The sequence below is a fragment of the Tachysurus fulvidraco genome, chromosome 6 (assembly GCF_022655615.1).
Source record: "Tachysurus fulvidraco isolate hzauxx_2018 chromosome 6, HZAU_PFXX_2.0, whole genome shotgun sequence".
NCBI classification, from domain to species: Eukaryota; Metazoa; Chordata; class Actinopteri; order Siluriformes; family Bagridae; genus Tachysurus; species Tachysurus fulvidraco.
The window spans coordinates 13,516,211-13,533,787 of NC_062523.1; the positions used below are offsets into that span (position 1 = coordinate 13,516,211).

General features: G+C 37.5%; 1 protein-coding gene across 1 annotated transcript; it reads left to right on the top strand.

Moving 5' to 3' along the window:
- Window positions 1-5,672: 5,672 nt before the first annotated feature.
- cd302 (CD302 molecule) lies at window positions 5,673-10,764 on the top strand. Its single transcript, XM_027164831.2, has 6 exons — window positions 5,673-5,916; window positions 7,579-7,704; window positions 7,797-7,907; window positions 8,771-8,956; window positions 9,064-9,087; window positions 9,550-10,764. The coding sequence occupies exons 1-6, from the start codon at window positions 5,829-5,831 to the stop codon at window positions 9,750-9,752; spliced, it is 738 nt and encodes a 245-aa protein (XP_027020632.1). The 5' UTR covers window positions 5,673-5,828; the 3' UTR covers window positions 9,753-10,764.
- The last annotated feature ends 6,813 nt before the right edge of the window (window positions 10,765-17,577 follow it).

Here is a 17,577-nt window from a genome sequence, read left to right on the forward strand (position 1 = left end):
TAGAAATACAGAGTCCATACCACAAGATGCAATCCACTCATCAGCAGTAAGAACCAGAAGGACAGATTGAAATTCACAAAGAAATACAGAGATGAGCCAGAAAGGTTCTGGAAGTAAGATCCACTGAAGTCATGAAAAGACCAAAGTGTGGAGAAAGAAAAGATCTAGTCATGATCGAAGACACAAGAATAATGGAAGTAGTTTCATGGTTTGGATTTGCATGGTGGTTTCTAAAACAGACTCACTAATCTGTACTGAGGATGTACTGTAACTCATGACAGTGGCAGTAATTCAGAGTGAATTATTAAGTCTACAGGAACATTCTGTCTACCAATTTACATAGAAGCGAATCCAAATTAAATGGGAGGAATTTCATCATGCAGCGGGAGAACACAAGCTTCATCAGGGCAAAAAAAATGGAAGGTTTCAGACTTCAGACCACATAAATCTTAAATCAGCTGACCTTACCTCAACTGAGCAGCAAGAGAATGAGGAGAGAAAGCTCCCAAAACAAACAACAAATTATAGAAGCTGTGGTACAAGCCTGGAAAAGCATCACAGAAGAAGAATGTTACAGTATGGCGATGTCCGTGAAATGCCGGCTTCATGCAGTTAATGCAATCAAGTAATACTGCACCCAGATATTAAATGTTGTTTTCTTTATGACTATCTGTTCCTATATTTTTAATCACCTAAAAGTTAACAGAGAAAAATATAACATGTTCTAAGTTGTTTAAAATATCTAAATATCAGGAATTGAATGCTGAAATTCTGATCTATCGTCATTTTCAAAGGGACAAGCTGTTTGGAAATGATGCAAGAAAGAAGGCCTCCTGAGAGCTCAGAGAGAATCTGAACTTCACCTACTGCAATTTCGATATCAGGTATTGTTTGTTGTGGTTAAATGAGAACAAAGTCATGAGCACCATCATTTTTGTTGACGAATAGGGCCTGTTTTATTTTGTGAGACCTCAAATCTCACATTTAAATGTGATGGCTGTTTCATACCAGCTGTTTCAGGGGCTCATTTTATTCAATGGCATCAAGAATTCTGTATATATTTCTACCGAAACCGTTTTTGTTTTATTTATTTTTTATGTTTGTTTTTTTTAAAGAGTCTAAGGAGTCACCTAAGATCCCTCTACAAGTGTCTCCAAGCTTGTGAGATATTATAGGTCTAAAAGGTTCAATTAAAACTATACAGTGTCCCTGTTAAAAAAATCCACTCACTGTAGATTATTTTACTGTCAATTTTAAGTCAGAACTTATCTATTAATAACCAGTAGGATGGTTCAGTTTAAAGCAGAAAAATAGAAAGCACTGTTTCGAGTAGTAATGCTGACAATGCCTTTTCCCACTGTTCTTGCCATGAGAATTGTTAACTGCAAGTGTATTTGTTGGCACAACAGAACATTACACACACTTTTGGAATACATCCTTTTTAACTAAAGTTCTAGACAGCAAATTTCTAAGGATTTATATCTGGTGGAAAAATTGGGGATATTAGCAGATGGGCCTGACAAGGATCTGGAGCTGTTAGAGGGTGTGTGTGTGTGTGTGTGTGTGTGTGTGTGTGTGTGTGTGTGTGTGTGTGTGTGTGTGTGTGTGTGTGTGTGTGTGTGTGTGTGTGTGTGTGTGAGAGTGTGTGAGTGTGTGAGTGTGTGAGTGTGTGTGTGTGTGTGACTAGTGGTGTTACACCACCCTACAGGAGGCCTAGAGGGCCAGACAGACTCAGACTGCAGCTGTCTGCTCTCAACCACCTGCCAAGCCCTTGCAGACTCACACACTGCCCGGATGACATCATTCTGTCATTAAAACTTTACAAAATAGTGATCATAATGAAGATTACAGCAGTTCTATAAAGGGTGTGTGTGAGTGAGTGAAGTGAGACGTGAGCTCATGGCACTATGAACTCTAAGTTGTCCTTTTTTATGGTGGGTGGAACAATATGGTAGTCCATGAACAATTGGCTGGTTTTATTTATTTATTTATTTGTTTGTTTGTTTATTTATTTAAATTGCTGAAACGTATTATTTTTCACGTTAACTATCCTGCTCCCATATTTACTTATTCTCTGCCTCTCAAAACCTACAATGGATGTACTGTCATGCTCGCTTGCTTGCTTTAATGCTTTTGATATTTCAGATTTCATGTCAGACTTTTGGACAGTCAATTATTCTATGGTCATCAGACCTTAAGATAACAAATCTAATATGCAACATGTAAAGCCACACATCTGCAGTCTGCATAACTGATTCACTATTAGCAGTAGTAGCAGTAGTAGAACTGTTAGTAATAGATTTAAACTAATAAACCGGTAAACTAGATGTGATGGTATTGGTTTGGACTGTGAGACTTCAGAGACGTGAACTTCAAAAATGATCAAACTGAGAAAACTATGATATCTCAGAGAACTTTTAACATATTACTCCATTCTTTCTTAATTGTCTTTAATAGTATTTTCTGAATTACAATGTGTTTCTGAATGCCATGAGTCAAGCTAAAACATTTCTTCAGCCCATAAACATTTGCTTTATTTAAAATCTTCCCTAAGCTCATACTAAAGATTTTCCCTGCTGTTTTGTATGAGCTGTGAAAGCTGTCGGCCACTTTGGCACAGTCTGGGGATATCTGGAGTGGCAAGAAACCGCAGAAGCTGTGTGCCTGGCTGAGACTGAGTGTAGTTTTAGTGAAGAAGTCGCTGAGGTCTTTTGTGTGGAACAGTGGGGTATGCTCACACCCCACAGTTTGTTTGTGTGTGTGTGTTTAAAATTCAGTGGGACACACATGCACACACACCCCACAGGGTGTGCACTGAGTTCTGCTCAACTCTTTCTTCTCGCCTCCAGTCTGCAGTCTCTCACTTCTCTCTCACTTTCTCAAGGCTTTCTCACTCAACTACATCCATAGGATGTTGTTAGATGATAATTAAATCATGCCAGAACATACTTGGAACAATTACTGAGAAATACAGTGTTGTCTGTTGTCACAAGCATTCAGCTATTTGGGACAAAGTATTTTGCAAGGGCAGTAAGCGCACCCTTCATAGAGTAAACTTTCTAGAGGAACACAATATGGTTATACTTCACTTCTTAGTAGAATAATATTTCTGAAGACTGCTGTATTTCTTTTCATTGCTCACAGACATTCATCAGGAGTCACTAAGCATTTGAAATTCCTGACTTCCCACTCGAGTTAAGGGCATTAAAGGTGACATCTAGTGGGTGTTTAAGGAAAAATCACTTTCTAAAAATCACTTTTTCAGCTTTAATATATACAGTTTCACTTCAGGTGGGTCAGAGTCAGGAACAGTTGATGATTGCTGATTCTTTGAAGCTAAACAGCTAAAAGACTTTCTGCTTTTGGAGGTATGGACAGAGCAGACAAGCCCCAGCATCATCAAGCTCAGGGTTGGGCTTTTGATTCCTACATGCACACTGTTTGTGTGGAGTTTGAATATTTTCTCAGGTGCTTCTGGGGTTACCTACCTGATTTTAGACTGTTATCTGTGTTTGAGTGTGTGTGTGTGTGCATGTGCAATTGTCCCCCACCTTGTCTCCGGGAACAGTCTCTGTGTAGGATAAGCAATACAGAAAATGGCTGGATGGACGAACGGATGGATGGATGGATGGATATGCAGCACAGCCCTCACAGGGAATGATAGAGAGAGAGAGAGAGAGAGAGAGAGAGAGAGAGAGAGAGAGAGAGAGAGAGAGAGATGTGTGTGAATGTTGTGACTGACTGATATAGAGTGCTGACACTTGAGACAATCCTAAATAAATGTCCCTGCACAGATATCTTTACAATATCGACAACTGCACTGTTTTTATTCTGCTTATGTGGAATTCTTGCCATGTGAGTCCATCTGTTGAGGTGTTACTATAGCTTGAAATGACCTATTTTAGGGAATGAGCACGATAATATAAACATGTGTTTTTCCATTACAGCGATTACTCTGTAACAGTTAATCAAACCAAACCCCTGATAGACAAGAACGAGTAAACATGTTGGCTTTAAACCACTTATTAATAGGTTCAATAGTCGATTGCATAGAGAAGAGGCTCGTGCCAGTCTGGTCTTGTCTGGGGTTGCAAAAGGGCAGACAATTTCTGGTAAATTTGGGGAAATTTATATAAACTGTATCATATACAAACAGTTTGTTTGGACATAAGCTGAGATGCATGCAATCTAATACAGATTTTTTTTTAAATGACAATTTGAAAACACTAGCTGAGGTTAAATGTATCCACACATGAGATGGTGTGTGACATATTTATAAGATAGAAAAAACTTTTCAACGTTTCAATAAAAACATTTTACAATTGATGCAAATGAATAGAATCAGCATGCTTGCTAAAACAAACTATAACCTAGATTATACAATAATTCAGTCGAAAGATTGGACAAATTACAGTTTTTGAAAGAATTATCTCATTTAAGCCTGATATATTTGATCAAAGATAAAGAAAACAACAGTAATATTGTGAAAAATTATTACAAATTACAACTTAATTTTATTAAGCAAAAAATCCTGAAAAAATTATAACAGGTTATAAAAAATTATGAGCACAACAACTCTAAAACCGGTGAGAAATCAGCATATTAGAATGATTTCTGAAGTATAATGAGACACTCAAAACTGGTGTAATGGATCACAGAAACACATTATATTTTAAAGTATATTAAATTAGAAAGCCATTGTAATGATATTTCACAACAATATTTTACAAACTGTTTTGTCCTGTATTTTGTAACAAATTTGATGAGCAAGAGACTCAATAAAAAGCAAGAGAAGGAGACTTTTTTCAAAAACATTAAAACTTTTAACCAGTACTGTACTTCTTAGCATATCTGATTTACTGGCTAGCTACTGTATAAACACAAAACTTGATGTAATTGATGTAATCCTCTCAAATGCAAACCTGTGGAATGGATCATTCTGTGGTAGTCATAGCCTGGTTGGGGAGAGGGGTGAGTAAGGGGGATTGATTGTGAGGGATAGTCTTTTTAGACAGTTTTTTATGATCTCGCCTAAATGTCTGCCCAGTCAGTGTATTTGTACAGTATTTACAATGGTATTTATAATTTTGTTGCACAAAAGCTTACACAAGGCAAAAGGGAGTTTTAAATATAAATTTATATAATATGTAAATACTTTCCATGGTGGAGATTTTCTGACATTATTTTGTGTGCAGGATTCAAGAAATGATCTGTGTTATGTTATGGAGGAATGCACAGTGCTTTAGGGGGTATGGCCAGCCCTGAAGTAGTGCTGTGTGCAAGGGATTAATGAATATGCAGGGTAGAAATTCAGCTGAAATTGCAGTAAATTTGGTTGTTTTAACCAAGATTATCCTACATTTAATTTAATTCAATTCAAATTTATTTGTATAGTGCTTTTAACAATTGACATTGTCTCTAACTGGAGCTGGTTAATCTCTCGATGTCTCAGGATCCTCACATGGTTGGCCTTTTTTATAGGCTAACTTGCAATTTATAAATTCCTGGTTAATCTAATTAATTCCCATACAGTCCCATTATTTCCTATATAGTCCCATTATTTCCCATATAGTCCCATTAGTCCCAGTAATTCCCATTATTTCCCATATAGTCCCATTAGTCCCAGTAATTCCCATTATTTCCCATACAGTCCCATTAATCCCCGTGGAAAGATACCACACGTTTCAGAAGTTTGAACCCTAGTCGTGTCCCTTGTCCCATATCAGAGGGACTGAGTGTGTTAGTGTTACAGTCTCTTTAAAGGAAGCTGAAGGCTTCAATCCGACTTCCTACCGCATCGCCATGATTTCTGCTCTACACTGACAAGTATGGAGTTCAGAGTCTGTGATATATTTTGGTTTCTGAGTCTTCTTTTGATTTTACTACGCCACTGCGTTCACTCCCAGGCTAATGGCGGTAAGTAGCGAGATCTCGCTTCTGCTTTGTTTACCAACATGTTAAACATGAGCGCTTCAGTGTGGTGGTGTTTCTTGCTTCTCGGCTGCAGTCGAGGCGCAAAAAGTTGCGCTGTCCAAAAACTCCCCCGATAGCATAGCTGCTACAAAGCTCTGACAATGTAGCATAGCTGCTACAAAGCTCTGACAATGTAGCATAGCTGTTACACTTACATTACAGGGTGACAGCACAATATCTTTAAGCTTTGTTTCTATTTGGTTAGTCTAAACCGAGCCTGCTGCCAAGTAAAAAAAAACAAACAAGAAAAACCCCAAAAAGCTTTCTGTTCCTGAATCAAGCAGTTAGCATACAGTATTAGCAGTGCTAATAAGTGCTAGTTTTAATACACAGCGCTAATTAGCTGCACATTAATTAGCACTAATATACAGTTCATTTTTTCTTACAGTTCTAATAGATGGATCATTTCTAATTGCATATTTGCACTGAGCACTTTTTACATCCTGCATTAGTGTACAATTCATGTCTCTACTCTTGTTTACATCCAATTGCTTGTTTTGTTTTTGTAAATCTTTGTTTATACACATCATTATTCTTATTATTTTGTCTCCTATTTATGCTTCTCTATGACACATAAACCCTACCGAACCTTACAATAAATCTGGTTCTGATTCTGATATAGAAGGTTCTCTGTAGCCTAGCAGTATCTTTAATACAATATTATCTTCAATATATCTTTATCTAATAGCAATATAATTATGATAGTATATGTTATATATCCTAGTTGTGTGTGTGGGCGTAATGCTGTTGCCTCAAAACAGGCTCGGTTCTTTGTGGCATTGATTCATGGTGTATAGTTCTTTGACAAACGGATCAATTTGGACATTATCTGATCATATAATTGCAACAGATTGGTCAGCTGCACATCCATGTTGCAAATCCCTTATACCGCGTCACTGGATTGGTGACTGACCACCATCAGCCTGAGCTGTTGACACTTAGGAGGATGAATCCATGGACTCATCTGACCCTACCATTTGTATCGTTCAGCAAAAAGTGAGATTTGTCAGGCCAAATGACATTTCTCCAAGCTTTTGGTTGGCCTGTGACCTCTGTAGCCTCAAATTTGTTCCTTTTTATTTGCCTGACAGGAAATGACCCTGTTGTTACCCATCTTCCTCAGGATCTGACATACATTCTGTTGATGGGCTGGTTTGAGTATTTTAGAAACTGCTGAACATCTGAGATTTTTTTGCACAGCAGGCTACACAGAATGGTGCAAAAACATCAATGAGCAGCACGTCTGCAGACAGAAATGCAACTGTCCAGTTTCTGTGAACTGGTGCTAACTTGAGCCCCAGATTCCTGTGTAAATCATTGATGCTATTTGTATCTGTTTAGTGCTTCATTTACCTATACCTGTATGCCTGAATCAGTTTTTAAAATATCATATTAAATATTTACTACGAAGCGTATCACTATGACCTCCTAAACATTGAAAACAAACACTGTGATTCTTCTGTATTTGTATACATATATAATGCATTATATGCTCAGTCAGAAACAATGTATTCATATTAATTTCTGTGGCTATATACGATTGTTTTCCAAATTTTATTATCTACATTAAAGGGTATTCGAAATGTATTCTAAATGTGCCTGCAGATTGCCCGGCTGACGGACGGACATGGGTGCCCTTTGGCCAGAGCTGCTATCACTTTGTCCATGGAGAAGAGGATGTTGCGAAACGTTACACCATAGAGGAAGCAAAAGTTATGTGCCGTGGCTTTGGTATGAGCGTTTGGCTTTTCTGCATGCTGTTAGTAAGTAAGTGATAAATGTAAACTCCTAACCACCCATCTTCTCTATATTTTCTTCATCAGCCCTTCTGACTGTGCCCAGTTCTTCAGTAAATGACTTTGTTGTTCAGTACAGCCCTGCGGTGTGGAAAAACAATGTGAACATCTGGCTAGGAATATATTATGACACTGACGGTAAGGCCTAATGTTTTGTCAGTTTAATCCGAAACTGGTAAAGCTGGTAGTTTCACATCAATTCAATGGATCTGGCTATTTGGGAGGAATCTGTAGCATGAAATGCATGGAGTCATCTTGTGTGTAAAAGGCATGAACTTTATTTAAACACAACTCCTTTAAATTTAATTAGGACTTTTATTATGAAATTGGAGATTAGTGATTTATTTATTTTTTTATTATTATTTGTAGCTTGAATGTATTAAAATGTGTGTAATTTTAGAAGTATGGCTCAGCAGGCAAGGAGTTTTTTCCTTTATATTTAACTGTAAAGATCATTTTTGATAGACTGGTGTATAGTCAATGTCTGAGTTATGTGCAAAATATAGTACATCATAAACATACACAAACAAGTTAATTTCTTTTCAGGCATCTGTAAACTTTTATTGATGCAAAATAGCAGTAAGAAAGTGATGTAGTGAATTCATCACTGCATAAAAACACCTCCAGCTGTGCTGTCTTAAGGGGAACCTTACAGCTTCCTCTCGCTTTACAGCATTAACATCCTGTTATTTTTAGACTAGGGCAAAACAAAAACTTGAAGAACATGTAATTCACACCCAGATAACATTTGCATGTGTATGTCTCCGATGTCAGGTAATTATGTAAATTATGTAGTGTTAGCATTTTATGTATTAATGCATTTATTAATCTGAAGGAAGTTTTACTTAAAGATGTATTAAAATAGATACATTTAACATGTACAGTGTAAACAGACGGATAAACCCACTCACTGAAGTGGTAAATTTCACAGGTTATGTTGCTGTTAAATAATTGATTTCTCACTCTACTTCTATTTTTCGTTCTTTGTCGGTCTGTGTTAGATGATCAGTTTAAATGGAATGACGAATCTGTTGTGAGCTTTACGAATTGGGTGGAAGGGGGCTCAGCTGATTGGGACATACCTTTAATGGACAAATGTGTGGTGCTGTACTCCAACACTGGCAAGTGGCAGAACGTCAGCTGTACCAAGGGCCATGAGAACGGAGTGGTGTGTGAAGCAGCCCAGAGTAAGCTAGAGTTATATTATGGAGGAACTATGACACTGCATTGTTTCCTTAAGATTTTATTTATTAACAATTTGTTTTGTGTTTTTTTTTTTGTTTGTTTGTTTCAGAGCCTGTTGTAATTGCAAAAAAGAGTAAGTATGGTGTTTCCTTTTTGTATAGATTTATCTTTATACAGAGACAGGTGGCAATTAAATGAACCGTGACTTGTACTGTGGAGAGCATTTTTCTGCCATATAGTTTGTGTCCAGTTGTCTCTTTAGAGAGAATAGTTACTGCAAAACAGTACAAAGTTCTTCTGAGCAATCACCTTTATCCTATGATGAAACCTTTTTCTCCTGATAAGAGTGATCTTTTCCATGATGACACTGTTGCATGAAGGCTTACTGAATGCTTTGATGAGTATTAAAATGATCTGCCAAGAATCTTTTTTTGAGTGATGTGTTAGACCGTGCTTTCCATCGCCACGGTGGCCCAGTACCCAGTACATTACTGAAATATATTTTTATAGCTTTTGCTTTAATTTGTCAGCTGTAAGAAGCATGATGAGTTTGTCTATATATGGTTTAACATTTTTGTGTTTGTCACTTCTTCAGATGCCAGTCCTCTACTCTCAGCACTCGTCATTCTGAGTGTGATAGCTATTCTGGGAGTGTCTGCAGTTGTGTGGTTTTTCCACCAAAGGAGCAGCTCTGGTGCTGCACTACTTCCTTCTTTTGAGTACCATCCTCCTTTTAGATCGCCCTCGGCTGATCAGACGTGTTTGGTGGAGGCTGAAGAACTCCAGGAAACGGCCTAAAGCCCAGAGTCCTGAGCATTAACGACTTTATTGTGCTTTCAGTTATACCCCATTAAAAATTAAGTGACACTATGGAAAACTAGTTACATACTACATGATCAGCTGTTCTTCATTATATATACACACACCAGTTACCCAAAGTGAAAGGTTTCTCAGTAGCTCTGGGTCTTTTTGAGTGACCCATCGTTTGTCGTTTTTTTTTTTTTAAGATATTTTTTTTGTGATTAGTGGTTTTCCATCTTGTTGTTACATACATAATGGTTGCACCTTCCCTAATCTCTTTGATCTGAATTGTTCTAATTGTTAAGGTGTTTGTAAAGCTATTTTTTTTTGAGGTGACATTTAAAATTTTCTTGATCATTGCACTTTCTGGATGTCTTCTTTTCACAATAGAAAGTGCCAATATTTTAAGCTGTTTGATGCAATCTTTACAAACAGAACAAAGAACGGTCCTGATCACGCCAGGAAGCCTGAGATTTAGAGATGTCCTATGATTTAATGATAGGAATTTCTTGATTTATTTTTTCCCCACATGATTTCTAGATTGTATGCTGCATTTGTAATATTAGTAATGTGATTTAAGTGTCCTCTTAAGGTGATGTGGTGCCTTACTGAAGCAATCTGAATGAAATGATCAGCACAGCAAAAAAAGTTATTATAGCATAATGAACATTAATGTCACTTTTAAGAATTGCACTTTTCTGGTAAATCTATGCCTGTGTATAGGAGAGTATTGTAATACATTTTAATTGCAAATTTGTGTGTGTGTGTGTGTGTGTGTGTGTGTGTGTGTGTGTGTGTGTGTGTGTGTGTGTGTGTGTGTGTGTGTGCATTCTACCTTGTTAACCTTTAATGGAAGTCTTATTGATTAGAAGCTTGCAAAAGGTCATTTAACATTTTAAAGTTGCAGATGTTTAATAAAAATCGTTGTTGGAGTTTTGTTCCTGTATTATCCAATTCAGAGGTCATTTTGATGTAAGACACGAAATACAGTTTGATTTTTGTGTGTACAGTTTGTTGTTTGTTTTCTTCAATATCATATACAATTAAAGGTTAATATGTTTAGTTCAAATGTAGTAATATAAATGGCACACAAATAGCTTTAGTTATTAGGGGGTTCGTTCATGCAAAAATTTACTCTGACATCACAGAAATTAAAGCAGTGAAAATGTCTTTTTCTGTAGTGTGTAAATAGTGAAGCACTAAACTACTGTATATGAATTGGGCCAGCAGATTGAGGCCAGATTAATGTCCCCTAGAGGCATTAATACATGCAGTGATGCACCCTGAAAGTGGCCGTCTACCAGTTCCACTTCAGATTTAGTGTCTCACCGGTGTTTCACAGACACAACAGTCATATTGATTTGTCAGCATTATTTTTCTTATCTGATTATAGACACAAGTTTTGCTTATTCATATGGTGGCATTGTATAACTAGTGGCATTGTCATGCAGTTAGATGCATTATTTTTGACATACTAGCCGTATATTAGACATACCATCGGTTAAAATCAGCTATGGCTTATGTGCTCATCAAGTACAGGAAACACTTGTCTTGTTTCCTCTTTACTGACCTAATTTAAATATAGAGAGTGACATATTGAGTTCTCTGTATTAAAGGTCATATGCATATTGAAGCAATATGGGGATTTACAAATTTGAATTATTACCCAGCAAGCTTAGTGTTTAGAGCAGTTAACACAGTATTATGATCTGTTTAAAAGACATGAGAGTTGGTTTTCAAGGAGTATGTTTTAGCTTGAGTTAAAAGTTTATGGCTTTATTATATTGGAATATGAAAACCTAGTTGTGACAATACTGTGTGTGTGTGTGTGTGTGTGTGTGTGTGTGTGTATATATATATACATGCGAGAGAGAGAGAGAGAGAGAGAGAGAGAGAGAGAGAGAGAGCGACATTTGATCAAGTCTGTGGCTAATCTACCATGGTGTGAGCATTTATTTTATCTGTCACATTATTTGCTAAGAGTCTCTCATCACATTTAAGAGTGTAAAGTAATATTTTGTCCACTAGAGGGCGCTATGTATTATGTAAAAGACCTTGAGCTTTCCCAATATTCCCAGGCATCGTCAGTGAAATGTAGGTTACTGAGGCACACAAGGACAAGCACAAACCCTTTTACCCTGTATATTCATTTATAATCCATTACTGCGGTGCAGATATTAGCATTACAAATTATAGGATAATGAAAAAATTATACAAGTGAGTCAGTTCTTTTAGCATGTGGCTGTCATGAACAACATTTACAACAGCTGTCACATTTTTAACACAAAACAGAAGATATTATTAGTGACATTTCTTGATTATAGTTTATTTTTGGTGACTTCCTTACTATGGGGACACAGTTGTTTAGTGTGTTTGGCTCACACCTCTGAGGTTGGGGTTTGATTCCTGGTTCTGCCTTGTGTGCCATGCTGATTGCAGGCCCTGGGCACTCCCACAAAAACATGTTGTTGTATGTATGTAGATCAGCATCTCTTAATTTTCTGTAGTGTCACGGTTGTGCCCTGCAATGGATAGGCTCTCTAATTAGGATGTCCCCTACTCTGTGCCCCAAGTCCCCATGTGAGAGGCTCCAGGTTTCCTTGATCTGAAGCTGTGTAGGAATAGCAGAACAGATTGATGGATGGAATTCTATCTACTACCATTTTGGCCAAAATACTCAGCAACAGTTTTAGATTTTTCAATTTTTCAATTCCTAGTAACTTACATTTACCAGACCCCCTGATCCAGAGTGACTTACATCTTTATTTCAGTTTATACACCTGAGCAATTGAGGGCCTTGCTCAAGGGCCCCAGCAGTGACAACTTGGTAGACCTGGGATTTGATAATGACCTTCAGATCAGTAGTCCACGCCTAAACCGCCAAGCTACCACATCCCTCTTAAGTTAGACATGGTTCCCACCTATCAGCATTTATCAGCTAGCAAAACAGGTTTAAACATTATCCTGTATTTTTGTCAGCTGTTTTCTGGTCAGACTAAGCTGCATTTTTCAGTAGGGTTAATATATGTGTATGGATTTGAGGTTGCTGTGACTCAAGTCATGAAATGCAGAAAGTAATGAACAACAGCCACTTTCTTTTATTATAATCACTGCTCCAAAGTCCACAAGGCTAAGTGCAGGTCAGCATGTTCACAGAATCAGCCTGGTGGAGTTATGACACACATATTTCCTGTCTCAATCTAAGCTGCCTTCGGATGCAGAAGAAACTGGATCTTACAAAGCTGGTTATGTAGATATGCATGTGTGATACTCCAATGAGGTTCTTATTCTGCATTTCGTAAAAATAGAACAAAAAAAAAGTCATCTGATGGACACAAGTAAAGCTTGATTAATGTGTGATGTGTTCCAAGAAATATTTTCTAATATATTAAACCATTGCTTCTGTATCTGTCTTAGGCTGACAGGGTTTAGAATAACAAGAGTCATGGAACATTGTGTCCTGTGAGTTCTCATCATCATACTCTTTGAAATAGCAACCTAGTCATGGAGTGACTGTGTGTGTGTTTGTGTGTGTGTGTGTGTGTGTGTGTGTGTGTGTGTGTGTGTGTGTGTGTGTGTGTGTGTGTGTGTTTGTGGGTGTATTCCAACAACTGCATGCGGCCTTATCTACACTCAAAGTGAATCATCAGCAGAATAGCTGTAAGGTCAAACTATGTCTCAAACACTGAACACCACACACATGCTTTACAGATAGTTGACTTTCGGATTCTGCAATATCAATACAGAGCTAAGATAAACGGTTATTATAAGTTCAGAAATGTAACCACCACCAGACCCTCCCCACCCATCCAACCATATTCACTTTTTTTTAATCTCTTTCTCCGTTTCTTCTGCACAGATGTCTCAGAAGGCAGGAATACTCTGTGACATTTTACCCCTTTCTTTCTTTTGACTTTCCCAGGGATCAGGGGACTGCTGCAGCCTCTTAGGTCCAGACAACGGAGAAGAGATGTGCAAATGCAACAAAAGCCTATTTTATTGGAAAGGAATACAATTACTGCCTAAGAGAGGGGCAGACCGCAGGGGAGGAGCCCCACACCAAATCTGCAATGAAATAACAATGGGAGAAATGCAACTACCCTCTTCTTACATGCTGGCAGTTTTATTTTACAAGCCAACATGCAAACAGTAACCTCTGGGATAAAGACATTGGGGAAAAAGCTCGAGCATGCAGCAGTAGACTCACTGCTCTAGTGTCGTCAGCTTGATTAAATGCAGGTCTTGCACAGATGCAGTATACTTAGCAGTTAAAAAAAAATAAAAAAAATTCCAGGGTGCAGTATAGCATATTTACATTTCCTCACCCTTACATATCACTTTTGTGTCATGCTTTTCATTATTAAAACAACCAACTAGACAATAGCTAATATGAAACGATTAAGAAATGAGCAAATTGTCTGTCTTCCTCGCACTGTTCTCTTACGTTGGTTTTCTGAAATTGCATGTTTCTTATCATGCGTAAAGGTGATTAACATAATTAATGGACTTCTTGGTATAAATGGAGGAAAAAACATCCCCTTTCTATGCATGAGAATGATGGCCCCAGCTTTCATTCTAATTACCCTGGCCTGCATGGTATGGTGCTTTTTTTCCTCTGACAGCCTTCAGCTTTTGTCTTATCTCTCCTCTGTCTGCTCTCTCTCTCTCTCGCCTGCTGTGGCCTGTTCGCCTCGAGATGGATGGTTTGTGTGGAACATACATCACATGAGGCTTGTCACCATTATGATTATGCTTGTAATGGCCTATTTTTGATCAAATAACACGAAAGGGATTTCATTCACACATCCTTGTTCCTCACCGCTGCCTCAAGGCGTTAGTGCTGACCTGAAATTGCTAATTAAAACGGACAGTGGTGTGCGTTAATTCGGCATGCCATCTCATGACAGCTGGCATGGAAACGTGATCACAAGATAGGCTATTATAGCTGCTGCTGCACATCACCATACATTTTGTTAACAAATCGGATGTTCTTTGTTATATCATAGTCTTGCTATTAGGCTTTTAGGAGTAAATAATTCTGTCTAAACGTTTTTTTTTTGTTGTTGTTTTCTTTGCACTAAACTCTTTCAGATTTTAATATGGCTAAAGATGATGTAGCACTACTTATCTTTATTGCAAATCTATAAAACAAACCTATATAAGTTTTACTATACTGCAAACCAAGTCATGTTTTTGTTAATTGCTCCTTTCTTTTTTCTCTATCTGCAGAGGTGCAGCCAGAAACTTCCTGCTATCAGTTTCTCATGTGGGATCTCTAACCCTGACCCACTTAATACAGCAAAAACAAAAAAAAATTGAATTAAGATGGCCATCAGAGAAGTGTGTGCTTGCACTCATTTGTCATCCCATATTGACTATCCCATGACTTTTCAATCATTTCACAGCTTTAAGTTGAAGATGGTCCTGTAACAATCCCAATTACAGTACTTTGTTTATCAGATGAAGCCCAGCTATTAAAGATAGATTTGTCTAGAAAGGTTTTTGGTTATCTCTGGAAAATTGTCCATAGTGTGTGATTGCGTGAGTGAATGAGAGTGTGTTTGCCCTGCGATGGGTTGGCACTCCGTCCAGGGTGTATCCTGCCTTGATGCCCGATGACGCCTGAGATAGGCACAGGCTCCCCGTGACCCAAGAAGTTCGGATAAGCGGTAGAAAATGAGTGGTTTTTGGTTTATATTTTATCTGCACCACATATCAAAGAATATCTGTTGAAACAAAAAAATCCTGCTTTCTGTAATGCTGTTGTAACATTAGTTATATGATGTATATGTATGCACCAGTTGCTATACATTGTTCTCTATAACCACATTTTAAAGAAGATCAATGAGGGCCTGTATGTTCATGTGAAATGTAGATCCAGAGTAGTTGATGTCTATTCATTAAGCTTTTGGGCCTGTGAGCTTGACTTGACATCTGTGATAATACGGATCATGTAAATATGTTAATTAGATATCATGGTGATTATAGCAAGATTATAGCTTGTGGCCATCACGTCAAGTTGAAAAGGTCATTTTATTAACTGATGGTACACTGCAGACTTTTCTGTCTTGTGGAATAAAAGTTTAAATGTCAGATTCTGTATATTATCTCAGAAAGTAAAAATAGGACATTGTTCTCGTATAAGACGGAAAAACACATTTTTTTAAACCAAATATATTTTTCTGTATATTCACGAGAAAAGCCTTAAAATGTACACTTTTGATAAGAAGATAAATGTCTGACATTACACTGCTTGATTGGGGTGAAACACCAGATAATTATGTTTTTAAGATCCCAGAGCTTTAAACGCCTACAGGCCATGAAATGGACAGTGAGTAATCAATGTATATAAAAAAGGATGTATTGGAAATTTCACCTGACAGAAACAGAAATGTTGCTTTGTTTGCAATTCAAAGACTATATGGCTACTATGTGGTATGTGGACACCTGACTTTCACACCCATACATGCTTGTTGACCTGGTGCACATCCGTTAAAGGTTCCAATTCATTCAGTCTGCGTTCAGTGGGTTTGAGTTCAGGTGTCTGTGCTGGCCATTGGAGATCTTCTATTCCAGCTTTAACAAATCATGTCTTCATTAGGCTCACTTTGGGCACAGGGGCATTATCATGCCGGAACAGTTTGTGCTCCGTAGTTGTAGTGAAGGGAAACTGTATTGTTACAGCATACTGAGAAATCCTATGTAATTGTGTGCGTCCAAGTTATGCGGCAAGAATTTGGGGAAGAAACACATGGTTTTATAAACATTTTAGATTCTAATGTACACTAAAATTTAAAATGCAGATTTTATGCAGAACCCTACAGTAGTGTTTCCTTAAGGGCTCTAAATAGAATTATTTTTTAGAGGTTAAGAAGAAATTTAAAAAATTAATTATGCACTGAATAAATTAATAGTCCTTGAACAACCCTTTTTGCTTGAAGTCTAGAATATTGACTCCTATACCTGAGCTAAAGACAAATAGATTTTCAATATCTATAAATGTATTCAGTCAATACAGACATTTTTCTAACCAGTCTCTATTTAATATGAACAGTAGTCACTCTGGTGGCTTCTGTAATTACTGTTATTTAAAATACAAAACATTTAGTTTTCATTGGAAACCACATTTAACCAAGCCTTAAAGTCTAAAATTATTGTGGCCTTCATGGGTTGCTTTTATTTTAATTTCTTTTGTGTCTGGGTCTTTTGTGTCCAGCTGTGTGAGAGGCTTAGTAACGGTGCTGGTGTGGTCGTGTGTGTGTGTGTGTGTGTGTGTGTGTGTGTGCGTGCGTGCGTGCGTGCGTGCGTGCGTGTGTGTGTGTGTGTGTGTGTGTGTGTGTGTGTGTGTGTGTGTGTGTGTGCACTTCCAGCAACTCTCACTCCACTCCTCTGATGTCTCATCCTGACCACTTCACTTTCAGACCATTAAATATTGATATGCATATGGTATGATAAAATTAAGGGCATTTCTTATTCATAAATACAAATACAAAAACATCATCAAGGGACACAGCATTTGGATATTTGAATACATCAGTTCCTGTAGTGAGCATATACGCTGTCACAATCTAAGGGGAAATACAAAGTGAAACAAGACACTAAGGTAATATATTCACACCACAAATACAGTCATGGAGCAATTATCTAAAAGTTATACATTTTAACCACAGAAACAATCTGTGAAAAGGTAATGCATTAGATTTGGTGTACGTTTAACCACTATAGGTAACCTATGCCTTTAATGATCTTTAATAAGTAATTAAAATGTTCAGTGTTCAATGTTCAATGTTCTTTCTGTTATTTTCTTATCTTCTTAAATTAT

What these genes read in the sequence shown, in the direction of transcription:
- cd302 (XM_027164831.2), top strand. Translation starts at nt 5,829, where the DNA reads ATGGAGTTCAGAGTCTGTGATATATTTTGGTTTCTGAGTCTTCTTTTG. An exon ending in AGTTATGTGCCGTGGCTTTG is followed by an intron (nt 7,705 to 7,796) that starts GTATGAGCGTTT and finishes TTTCTTCATCAG; the next exon opens with CCCTTCTGACTGTGCCCAGT. An exon ending in AATATATTATGACACTGACG is followed by an intron (nt 7,908 to 8,770) that starts GTAAGGCCTAAT and finishes GGTCTGTGTTAG; the next exon opens with ATGATCAGTTTAAATGGAAT.